The 12932-nt window shown below is 36.5% G+C and overlaps 2 protein-coding genes across 2 annotated transcripts in view; one reads left to right on the top strand and one right to left on the bottom strand.

Moving 5' to 3' along the window:
• The window catches only part of LOC107718551 (FYVE, RhoGEF and PH domain-containing protein 4-like), a 10509-nt gene extending 1071 nt beyond the window's left edge, over window positions 1-9438 (top strand). The window contains exons 2-14 of the mRNA XM_016525666.1: window positions 735-1047; window positions 2108-2200; window positions 3235-3380; window positions 3961-4097; window positions 4280-4338; window positions 4754-4900; window positions 5149-5321; window positions 5400-5430; window positions 6325-6408; window positions 6508-6633; window positions 6792-6941; window positions 7040-7183; window positions 8708-9438. Coding sequence (XP_016381152.1) covers window positions 735-1047; window positions 2108-2200; window positions 3235-3380; window positions 3961-4097; window positions 4280-4338; window positions 4754-4900; window positions 5149-5321; window positions 5400-5430; window positions 6325-6408; window positions 6508-6633; window positions 6792-6941; window positions 7040-7183; window positions 8708-8968 — 1864 coding nt within the window. The 3' untranslated portion in view covers window positions 8969-9438. The remainder of the gene's footprint in view (window positions 1-734; window positions 1048-2107; window positions 2201-3234; window positions 3381-3960; window positions 4098-4279; window positions 4339-4753; window positions 4901-5148; window positions 5322-5399; window positions 5431-6324; window positions 6409-6507; window positions 6634-6791; window positions 6942-7039; window positions 7184-8707) is intronic.
• Window positions 9439-10828: 1390 nt separating this feature from the next.
• LOC107718546 (phosphatidylinositol 4,5-bisphosphate 3-kinase catalytic subunit gamma isoform-like) overlaps window positions 10829-12932 on the bottom strand; it is a 7350-nt gene continuing 5246 nt past the window's right edge. Inside the window, exons 10-11 of the mRNA XM_016525661.1 lie at window positions 12161-12325; window positions 10829-11836 (exon numbers count right to left, since the gene is read on the bottom strand). Coding sequence (XP_016381147.1) covers window positions 11589-11836; window positions 12161-12325 — 413 coding nt within the window. The 3' untranslated portion in view covers window positions 10829-11588. The remainder of the gene's footprint in view (window positions 11837-12160; window positions 12326-12932) is intronic.

The following is a 12932-nucleotide window of genomic DNA, read 5'->3' on the forward strand; positions in this document are numbered from 1 at the left end:
TAAATAAATAAAAAATGGTCAAGGGTCCTGGGATGCTTTTTTAAAAAAATATTGAAGTTGTATACATGTTTCAACACTTTTAAAGGTATAGTTCACCCAAAAATGAAAATTACGCCATGATTTAGCCATCCTAGGTGTACATGACTTTCTTCTTTCAGAAAGTTATATTAAAAAATATTTTGGCTCTTCCAAGCTTTATATGTGAATAGTGGTCAAGCCCAAAACAGGGCATCCATCCATCCATCCATCATAAAAAGTGCTCCACACGGCTCCGGGGGGTGAATAAAGGCCTTCTGAAGCGAATCGATGCGCCTGTATAAGAAAAATAACCATATTTAAAATGTTATAAACCATAATCTCTAGCTTCTGCTGACACGAGAGAGTGGCGTCTAGCGGATGACGGAGGACGTGGGCGTTATTGGAGTGCATTTTTGGTCTTTCTATTTCAAAATTGTATGTTTAATTCAATGTGCTACTTGCCATTTCCTTGTAATTATTTGTGAAATTTACTAGCAATTTCTGAGTGAAAATTGTTTGATTAACGAGAAACGTAGTTGAGAAAAATTCAGTCTGTTGACTAGTACTGTACGTTCACACTTCATAAATAGGACAGTGAGGGGAAATTCACCCCCTCGTTTCTCTCTGTAACCCTCTGCTCCGCCTTTGAAACTTTCACTTCCTGTTGAAGCGCTGTTCTAGACACAGTGTTTGGCATCTAATACTCTCTCTTCCAGCGTCACCAAAGCTTCATCAGACTGTTCTCCAGCTGAGCGCCTCATCGAAGCCCCGGTGAGCCCCGAGCGTTCAGACGCCGTCTACTCTCAGACGTCCTCGCAGGACTCCGGCTGGCACGTCTGGTCGGGCTGGTGGTCAGAAGAGGTCAAAGGTCACACTGAGTTTGTAGAGCAAGAGACGGACGCTGGACATCTCCCGGCTCCCTCAGAAACCGGCAGGAGAGAAAGTGCTCTACAGGACCACGAGGACGAGACTCGGGAGAACGTCCTAAATGAAGAGACGCAGAACATGGAGAAAGATGAAGACAAACAAGTGAGATACTGACATACTGCGCAGCATCACTAGTACTAGCACTTACACTTTGTGTTCGTAATATCGAACCCTAATTATTAAACATTGGCACATTTAATGGTACGAACATAAATGTTAAGCGATCAGATCTGCTATTTTCGGCTGTAAAATGGGTGAAAATGTACTAATATTATTGTTACTTTTAAGATTCAAGATACAAATTGCATTTGTCTTAATTATTGCAAAAGGTGTTATTTAGTAAAAAATGTATACATTCTTTAAATAATTAAAGTAAATTATTATTTTTTAAATTATTAAAATTGTTTTTAAATGTACATTATTTAAAAAATTGGTTTTATTGATTATTAAATTATTTATTTTAAAATGATTGAAAATTCATAAATTATTTTAATATTAAAAGCATTCTGTGAGATGATAAAATGGGTGAAAATGTATTATTATTATTATTATTATTTAATAATATAAATTGTATTTGTCTTAATTATTGTAAAAAGTGGTTTTATGAATACCTTATTTAAATGTAAATTATTAAGTTAATAATTTATTAATTGCATTATTTAAATTATTAATTTTTATTAATAACGCATGTCCTATGGTACAGGCATGAATGGTAAGCAATCAGATCCAAACGTAAATGTAATGTGAACTGTTCAGTCCCTTGAAAAAGGGATGCAAGCCTTATCTAGAGACCAAAATATCGGCGTGATTTGGGATGTGGACTCTCTTGACTGAAAACAGTATCGTGGGAACCACAAAACTGCATCCTGACAACCAGTTACAACACTTTAGCATCATGGCATCAACTTAAATGCTAGCTAAAATGTTCATCATATTGCACATTAGAATGCCAGAATAAAGCTGCACATCAGTCTTTGTGTGACTGCTATCAGGTATTTTAATCAGAAGTGGCCCATCTACCTGACCACATGACCCTGTATTTTTCCACTCAGACTGTTAGTGGCTTTCCAGCAGCAGACTTTACCTAAATTACATTACCACAGAGACATGCCACGCTTTCAGATTCAGTAACAGAGAGGAAATAACAGGCTGTTTTCAACAGGAGCCGATCAAAGAGCTCAAGCTCTATAAGATAGCCAGTGAGCTCCTGCAGACCGAGAGGGCGTATGTGACCCGGCTGCATTTGCTGGACCAGGTCAGTCCAAACTCTTTAAAATCATTCTTCTCACCGAACACTCCTAAAAATAAAGGTTCTTTATTGCCATTGATGGTTCCGTACAGAACCTTTAACATCCATGGACGTTTTAAAATGATTTAAAATGATTACATTATTTAAATGATTAATTAGAAAATTATTAAATTACTCGCATTATTAATTTTACAATTATTAAAACAAATATTTAATTGGTTAAATTATTAATTAACCATCTGTGGTTCCATGAAGAACTTAAAATTTTAATATCCATGGAACCTTTTTAAAGTTATTACATTTATATAATTATTTAATTATTAATTTTAAAATGATTAAATTACTTACATTTTTAATTTTACCGTTATTAACAAAAATATTACTTAAATTATTCTTTTTTAAAAAATTCTCATCTATGGTTCCATGAAGAACCTTTCACATCCATGGAACCTTTTTAAAGGTATTAAAAATTATTAAATTATTTAAACTATTAATTTTAAAATGATTAAATTACCAAAATTATTACATTTAAAAATAGTATTTAATTTTGTTTTAATTATTAATACATATTTAATTAAGTTATTCATTTTAAATTAATTTTAAATTTATGGTTATGATTTAAAAATTTAATTATGATCACATATGGCTCCATGAAGAACCTTTATCATCCTTGAAACCTTTTTTAAAAATATAAAAAATTATTACATTAAATTATTAATTTTAAAATGATCATGTATGGCTCCATGAACAATTGTTAAATTAATTAAATTGTTAATTTAAAATGTAATTTCAAAATTTTTTAAATAAATTATTAATTTTTTTTAATGAAATTAAAAATGGAACCTTTGCATTGCACAGGTTTTTTATAATGGAAAAAGATTATTAAAATATTCTTCACATTAATAAAATTGGTTCTTTTAAGAAATGATCACTGAAAGGGCACCAAAAATGGTTCTTCTATGGCATTTCTACAAAAAACCCTCTTAGAAAACCTTTATTTTTAAGAGTGTGCATGTGAAGTGTGTACTGTGTTTCTGCAGGTGTTCTGCGCTAAACTCACTGAGGAGGCTGGGAAGGGGACGTTTCCTGTCGAGGTGGTGAAAGGCATCTTCTCCAATGTGGGATCCATCTACACCTTCCACAGCCAGTTCCTCCTGCCGGATCTGGAGACGCGGATGAGCCAGTGGTGAGTGCTGATTCATCTTCACGCTTCTTCTCAGATCTCACACCCGCTCACAGATATACTCTATGTGTGTGTATTTATATATACATAATAAGTAAATATACACAGTACACATACATATGTTATGTAAACAAAAACTTTTATTTTGGATATATACATATAAAATACATTTTTAATTGTTTTATGTGTAAAATAATAATTAACTTTTTTGAATAATAATTTGCAGTACACCAATTTTCTGTATGAAAATCCAAGACGTCATGCAACATTTCCCAAAATGTGCAGTATACAGTATATAACTAGAGCACACTGCCTAGAATACTGTATCCCACAATGCAATGTGCATGACCTTCCATTTCCACTGTGATGAATGCACTGGAAACATTATTTTGACTCCGTATTTAAATGAACTGGTAAAAGTACTCTTTGTAATGTTTATACTATTTCACATACTATTTTTAATAGTAGACAGTAGGCAGTGCATAATATGCATTGTGCAGTATGCAATAAACAGCACATAGATTGAATGTTAATGTGGAATTTATGTTTAATAGGTTGAGATGATGATGTTTTTTGTTTAGAGTCAGGAGGTGTGTGGGAATCTGACTCTGCAGCATCACATGCTGGAGCCGGTGCAGCGGGTTCCTCGCTACGAGATGCTGCTCAAAGACTATCTGAAGAAACTCCCGGAGGATGACCCGGACCGCAGCCAGGCCGAGAGTGAGAGATACATGCGTTTGGTTGCCTCACAATTTATAATAGCGACTAATATGTTCAAAACTTATATTGCACAAGAATGTGAACGTTTGAGATAAAGTGAAAGTGTTGTTTGGCTCCCAAATGTTTTCAGTTCCATAACTGGATGAGTCAGCTGAGATATCACTTCTCCTTCTCCTTTCCAGAGTCTCTGAACATCATCTCAATGGCTGCCACACACTCCAACACGGCCATCCGCAAGATGGTGAGAGACACTTTCACTTAACCTGCTACTAGTTACACAGATTAGTCAGACCAAGATGGCCTGTTTCCTGACTGCGTTTATGATTTTCATATGCAACTGGGGTCGTAAATGTGCTTCGATTGCAACTTTGTGTATTCAGGCCACTATTTTTTAAATTAAGTACTTTCAAATACATTTCAACCGTAAATTCATTTTGAAGTTTTTATCCAAAGCAAACCATGTATAGGTTTTTAAATTGCTCTTTTATAGCATTTCAACTTGTTATTCACCATGAAAATAGCCATCGAAGCTGGCACGGTGTTGAAACACCAACCAACCAACCAACCAACAATCCGGCTCTACAAGCCATTAGTGTTTTGATCTCTGTAAAGTCTTCATTGGTTTTATATGCAGACATTCTCCGCATGTGTTCCAGGAGAATCTGAAGAAGCTCATGGAGATCTATGAGATGCTGGGAGGTGAGGAGGACATCGTTAACCCGTCCAACGAGCTCATTAAAGAAGGACAAATCCTAAAGCTGGCCGCAAGGAACACCTCGTCCATGGAGAGATACCTTTTCCTGGTTAGTTGTTTCTTACTCGGTATTTGTGGCTTGTTTTCTATCTAAACATTCTTAAATCATGATACATTTACAAAATTGAGCATAAAGTCACTTTTTTTTTTTTTTTTTTTTTTCAGAAAACAAGATTTATGAAGTAAATGTATCTTGATTTAAGAATGTTTAGATGTTTTGCTGAAAAACATGACAAAAATGACTTTTTCTTGCTGTCATTTGGGAGTTAAACCCACGCCGTCCTTCTCTTTTCACAGTTTAACAACATGTTGCTGTACTGCGTGCCCAAGTTCAGTCTGGTGGGCCAGCGGTTCACTGTGCGCACGCGGGTGGGCGTTGAGGGCATGAAGGTGCTCGAGACCTCCAATGACGACTATCCTCACACTTTCCAGGTGTCGGGTAAAGAGCGAACGCTGGAGCTGCAGGCCAGGTGAAGGCAGAACCATGCCGATATGGAAAATAACGTCTGTTTTAGCTCATAATGACTGTAGCTTTCCGTTGTTCACAGCTCCGAGCAAGACAAAGAGGACTGGATCAAGGTATCAGTGTTGTTGAGTTGCTCAAAGCTGCTTTAAATCTGAATTATATGAATGTAAGAATCAGGAAAGTATGGAAGCTTGTTTCCGCCACGGAGTAAAAAATAAAAAAGGTAATTGAGACATTTTATCTCACAATTCTGAAATTCTAAAAAAAATTTCTCTCGCAATTCGGACTTCTTTTCTCGTAATTCAGAGAAAAAAAAGTTAAACTTAGAAGTGAGCTATAAATCTGAATTGATAGCTATAAGCTCACAATTCTGAGAAGAAAAGTCCAAATTGTGAGCTACAAAATAAGTTACCTTTTTTTTTTCCATTACGTGGCAGAAATTTGTGACTTTCTCTCACAATTCTGACCTTTTTTTTTCTCAGAATTGCACATTTATGTCTCATATTTCTGTTTATATATCATATATTAATTTATCTGATATAAGCTCAGAATTGCGAGGGGGAAAAAAGTCTGAATTGTGAGAAAATGTCCAAATTGTGAGATAAAAAGTCAATTAAATTTTGAATTTTTTATACATGGCGGAAACGAGCTTCTGACTTTTTATTTCACAATTCTGACTTTTTTTTCCTTTTTTATATCTCACAATTTATATTACAAGGAAAAAAGTCAGAATCGTGGGATATAAACTCAGAATTAAATAAACTTTTTACTCACAATTGCAAGGCTTATATCTTGCAGTTATGCAAGGAAAAAAGTCAGACTTGTGAGACAAACTCAGATGTTTTTTTCTCACAAATGAGTATACAGTATATCCTGCAATTAAGAGTTTATATCAAAATTGCAAGGAAAAAACAAGTCTAAATTGTGAGATAAAAAGTCGCAATTATTTTTTTATTCCGAGGCAGAAACAAGCTTCGATAGTAAAGTTTCAATGTGGGTCGTTCTAGGCATTCCGGAAGACCATTGAAATCTTTCAGCAGAAGAATGAATCGTTCAAATCAGCCTCTAAAGAAGTGGTGGATGAGGTTTCTGTAAGTAGAAAGAGCAATTTGGTCATGCATAAAGACAACTGTGGTGGGGGTCAATCTTCATTTAAGACATTCCCTTATCTGTGCTCATGTGTTTTTCAGAAAGAGGAGTTGGGGAAGAGAGCACCGCGCTGGATTCGGGACAATGAAGTGACCATGTGCATGAAATGCAAGGAGCCCTTCAACCCCCTGACCCGCAGGAGACACCATTGCAGGGCATGTGGATACGTGAGTTTGCATGCATACATTTATCTGGAAATCTGAACGAGCACTTCCTGTTAAATTCTATCAGTGTTAAATGAATTATAGATCAGCCATAACTCAATACTCTAACTCAGAACATTTTTTTGTACTCCAAAAAAATTACGTTTTGAAATGTGTCTTAGGTTGTGTGTTATAAATGTTCGGACTACAAGGCATCGCTGAGGTACGACGGCAACAAATTAAACAAGGTGTGTAAGGACTGTTACTTCATTCTGACCGGAAGAGTGGATGCTGAGGAACCAGTCAGCGGGAAGAAAAGAGGAATTCTTGAGGTATGTCTTATTGATGTTTTGAGTTTTTGTTCTGTCTGCATGAACCATTTTTGAAATAATCGTGATTTTTTTTTCTCTCTCCTCTTGATCTTTACCAGATTGAAGCGGCTCAGGTCTCAGGAAACAGTTTCCTGTGTGGCTTCCTGCAGTACAGTACAGACCGAACTAAACCGTGTCAGAGGGTGTGGTGTGTGATTCCGCAGCATGACGCGCTGGTTCTTTACCTGTATGGCGCTCCACAGGTGAGAGACGCAGTGTAGTCGAGCTCACATGCCTTCAATGATGCGATATGAAAAATGCTACAAAGTACTTCTAAATACTCCTTAAAAACACATTTTGTGTAGCTTGCTTCACATTATGTTGGCTTGACAAAACTATGCCCTAGCAACCACTCAGAACACCTTAGTAACCACTTAGCAACACCCTAGCAACCATTCAGAACAACTTAGCAAGCGCTTAACCACGCCCTAGCAACCACTCTGAACACTGCTTAGCAACATTCTAGCTTCCATCATCCTGGTTACCGTCTGAAACCCGAGAAACTACTCTGAACACTTAGCAACATCCTTGGTGCCACCAGAAACCCTAGTAAATACTTAGTAACATCATATCTACCATCTAAAACCCCATAAACAAACCTCAACACCTTAGCAATGCCCTAGCAACCACTCAGAGCAACATCTTAGCTACCTTCTGAAACTTTAGCAACCACTCTGAATACCTTAGCAACCACTTAGCAGTTCCCTAGTAACCACTCAGAAAACACGTATGAACCACTAAGCAACGTCCTTGCTACCATCTGAAATGCTAAAAAAACACTTTTAGCAACCACTCAGAACAGCAACATCCTAGCTACAATCTAAAACCCTAGAAACCACTGAACACCTAAGCAACACCCTAACAACCACTTAAAACATTGTAGCAACATGCTACCTTCCCTCTGAAACCTAGAAACCACTCTGAACACACCTTAGCAACATCCTATCAACCACTAGAAACCCTAACTCACCAGCAACCACTCTGTACAACTTGGCAAACACTTGGCAGTTCCCAAGTAACCATTTAGAATACATTTAAGAACTGCTTAGCAACGTCTTTGCTACTACCAGAGACCCTAGCAACCACTCAAAACACCTTAGCAACATCCTAACTACCATATAACCTCTAGAAACTGCTCTGAACACCTAGGCAGCACTGTAGAAACCACTAGGAACACCTTAGCAACATCCTAGCTACCATATAAACCCTATAAACCACTCTGAACACCTTAGCAACACCCTAGCTATCATATAAACCCTAGGAACCACTCTGAACACCTTAGCAACATTCTAGCTATCATATAAACCCTAGGAACCACTCTGAACACCTTAGCAACATCCTAGGTATCATATAAACCCTAGAAACCGCTCTGAATACCTAGGCAGCACTGTAGAAACCACTAAGAACACCTGAGCAAAATCCTAGCTACCATATAAACCACTCTGAACACCTTAGCAACATCCTAGCTTTCATATAAACCACTCTGAACACCTTAGCAACACCCTAGCTATCATATAAACCCTAACCCTCAGAATACCTTAGCAATGCTTTAGCAACCACTCAAAACACCTTAGGAGTCACTTAACAACATCCTAGCTACCTCGGAAACACTAGCAACCATTCAGAACACCTTAGCAACGCCCTAGCTTTAGTAACTTATATGTTCTACTTTTAAATGTTAATATTGACCTTGAATGAGTCTGGTTTCTCCGGGATTTTGTTACCAGGATGTCAAAGCCCAGTGTACCATCCCGCTCCTGGGTTACCAGGTTGAGGACGTCCAAAGGTCTGTGGATCATCCTCCCACCAGCTTCCGTCTGCGCCAATCCAAATCTGTCCACTACTTCACTGCCGACACGGAGGAAGTGAAACTGCGCTGGCTGAGAGTGATATGCAAAGCTGTGATCGGGGAAATGCCAGAATGTCAGACACCAGACGTTGGCGACCTTGCCAACGGTTGCCATGAAGGCATGCCTGATGGTACCTGAAAAAGACAGGGCAGTTTTCCAGCTTTTGCACTGTTACGCGTGTAACTCGTGTAGAATGTGTTGGTAAAGAAACACTTACGGAACAGATTGGATTTGTTTGGGAGTGTATAAATAGTTTTTTCCTGTGCAGCCTATATGCAGTCAGTTGATTAATATTTTAGATATTTTAATGTATTATGATGTCAACCTCAATCAGACTCGTAAAAACATTCAGTGTGTGATTTATTTAAATTATATTCTCTTAGTTTGCAAAAGATTGTTCGCAGACCAATCTCAGCCAAGCAAGTCCAAATTATGCTTTGTGATTTATTAGTCTTTCTCTTTATGAAGTCATGTTTTATATATATTTTAAATTTGCAATGTTAATATGCTGTTTGTCATTGTCACTGTCCCTAAGATTTATGCACTTTATTGCTTTTGGTAAACCAGGATGTTGACATTAAAATTAATTAATAAAAGTTAAGCTCCTTTGCCTTGATCCTTAGACCTCTCAATAGCGACCATCTGAAACCTTAGAAACCAATTTGAGCACCTAAGCAACAGCCTAGCAACAACTCAGAACACCATAGCAACTTCCTAGCTACCATCTGAAACCCTAGAAACCACTTTGAACACCTAAACAACACCCTAGCAAGCACTCAGAACACCGTAGCAACATCCTAGCTAGCATCTGAAACCAATTTGAACACCTAAGCAACACCCTAGCAACTGCTCAGAACACCATAGCAACATCCTAGCTACATCTGAAACCCTAACAACCACTCAGAACACCTAAATAACACCCTAGCAACCACTCAGAACATTGTCACATCATCCTAGCTACCATCTGAAACACTAGAACCCACCTTGAACACCCTAGCAACCACTCAGAACACTGCAGCAACATCCTATCTACAATATGAAACCCTAGAAACCACTTTGAACACCTAATCAACACCCTAGCAACCACTCAAAACATGGTAGCTACATGCTAGCCTCCCTCTGAAACCTAGAAAACACTCTGAACACAGAAGCAATGCTAAAATGATTTAAACCTGGTTTAATGATTAACACTGTAAACAAATATGGTTTTGACTGCAACAGTATTTCTCACAAAACACTTTCTTGTGATCTGGACAAAGTAAGCTAATGAAACAGACAGAACATTTTGTAATTTGTAGAAAAATACTGTATCAAAGTGAGAGCCCTTTCAAACACAACACAAAGATAGAAATCTAACCTGAAATTGACTTTGTGAAATGGTTTTAAGAGCCAGTCCCTCTTAAATCCTCTCATGTGTGACCACAGTTACAATTCAATACTAATTTGATTATTAAATGAATGTTAAAAGGGACAAAAATGGTGAAAAGAACAACACTGTTTCCAAACTATTTCATATTAGCACTCTACTAGTTATGGGTAAAAATTAAGCAATACCTTAACAACGCCCTAGCAACAACTCAGAACACATTAGCAACGCCCTAGTAACCACTCAAAACACCTTAGCAACTACATAACTCCCCAGTCTTGAGTTTTCGCGTCAGCAGAATATAAGAAAATTGCAAATAATTGCAACTTGTATGACTGACTTTCTTTCTTTGCAACACAAAAAATAGTTTTTTGATAATGAAAGTCCATAGGATAGAAAAAACGTTGGACCCCATTGACTTTCATAGTAATGGGGGGAAAAATCAGAATATCTTCTTTTGTGTTCCACAGCATAAAGAACATATTTAATGCATGCAGAAATTTCAAATTAACATGAAAAGAATTGAAAATTGAGCTGAATAACTGACAGACACATTGACATGGTTTATTTACAAAGCATTTTAATATAAAGTAATTAAATATATATTTAAAAAATAATAATTTCATGTTGATGTGGGACATAGGTAATCCATATATAAAATAATTGCTCTAGCTGATTGAATATAAAACTAAAGATTACGGTTAATAATTATTGTAATCAATATCATTTCCACTTCCACTTTATTTTTAATATTATATATTTTTTAATTTTCTGGAAAAGGGGTTTCATTGTACATCCCGGTGGTCACCATGTTGACATCGCATGACCAGATACATACTATGCCTTTTATCTTAGAAACGCACCTTATTATCATTATTAGGAACTTTCAATAACAGAATAAATTAATAAAGGATGACAAATAAAGGCGAATAAGAGATTTCAACCATGACATCTGTGAATAAAACTTTTGCATGTTGCTGCATCCACGCTAATAGGTCCAAGTCATATCAGAGACAGAAATAAAATTACTTGGTGCTCCATCTCGAAACGTATGCAGATAATATGCAAAACTAACAGAATACCAGCTCTTCTCCTGACTTTTGCCATTTATAGCTTTTTTTTATGGGCATTTAAAATGACCCAAATCTTAAAACAAATAAAAATGTATTGTATTACAGTGCAAGATAATATCAAGACTGCAAGAAGTATTAAAAACAACACAATGCATGATGTACGTGCATTAAATAATATCATTTAGGTCTATAAAAAGCTTTTTAGTAAAATTCTAAATTCTAAAAATACAGCAAAAAATTAAAAAAATAAAAACACTAATGTACTTCACGAAGTAAATGTACTGTTTGTCTTCAAGCTGAACGTTTCTCCACACCTTGTTTAATGCCTAGCACCAAGTGTAGGAACCAGTTGAACTGCACCGTCCAACCCTTGTCCCGGCAGATCTCGATTTGGTCCAAGAAGTGTTGTTTGGCTTCGTCCTCCGATCGTCCGACCGTCAGCGCTTCCCGTATGTACTCGATGTCCTCCTTGCTGGTCAGCTGAGGCATGCCGGTCATCAGCATCATGGAGAACAGGATGATCAGCAGGTTGGTGTGGTGTCTCAGAGCCAGGTAGGCCTTCAGGCATTATTTTATTATTATTTTATTTCAGCTTTATTTTAACTACAGATAATAGTTTTAGATAATAGTTTTGTTTTTTTTTTGGAAAAGTTGGAATGAGTGGAACTATTTTGCTGTCGACTGAACTTAACTTGCACAGGACCTGGAATATTCCTTTAACAGCAGTAGAGGCAGCAGAGGTTCCAGTAATAACAATAATTACCTGTCTCTGTGATCATTATGTTGTCATTGTGACGATCACCGATGCCCAGGACATAAGTTCTGCGATTTTGAGGGAGATTACGTTTAGTCACAGCAGAGGAGTCTGTTGCTAACAGGTGAAATAGTATGAACGTACCTGAAACTGGAGGAAATTAGGACTGCTTTTTTTGTCCGTTGTGCACATCACATAGAGGAAATCAGGAGTCAGCACAAAAGGCACTCGCTCCTTGCTTATCCCCAAGAAACTCTTGTAGTTTCCAAGTATGTGACCGAAATCGATGTGGAATAGGTTACCTAGTTGAAAAAGCATGCATTTTGTTATTGCTCCTTGAACTGGTTAACTAATGAAACATTCAGGTTTCAATACAAGTTGAGCTCAAACATCAGCATTTGCGGCATAATTTTAATCCGCATAAAAAATATTTTTTATATAAAGCAGATATCAAGGGTGCACAATGCAAACGAATGGGGCCAATTTTTGGAGGTTGTAAAATTTTGAGCTTATATAAAAGCACGTACACAATTCTTCTGTTAAAACTTGTGTATGATTTGAGCTGTAAAGCTGTTTAAATCAGCATTTTTACAGTCATTTTGTGGTTTTAGAGCTTATGGCGTTAAAAGTTGTAAAACTGGTTATAACTTTACACAGGAAAAAGTCAATACATTTTTTTTTTTCACACCAAAATCATATTAACATGTTTATATTATATATCTTATTAATTATTGAGTTTATAATTTTTTTTATTTAGCTTTAATTTTATATTTATTTCAGTTTTAGTTTTAGTCATTTTATTAATTCAAGCTTATTTATTTCAGTTATTTCTATTATATAAATATATATATATATATATATATATACAGTGGGTACGGAAAGTATTCAGACCCCCTTAAATTTTTCTCT

Source organism: Sinocyclocheilus rhinocerous, unplaced genomic scaffold (assembly GCF_001515625.1).
Source record: "Sinocyclocheilus rhinocerous isolate Xijiao unplaced genomic scaffold, SAMN03320098_v1.1 scaffold423, whole genome shotgun sequence".
Lineage (NCBI taxonomy): Eukaryota > Metazoa > Chordata > Actinopteri > Cypriniformes > Cyprinidae > Sinocyclocheilus > Sinocyclocheilus rhinocerous.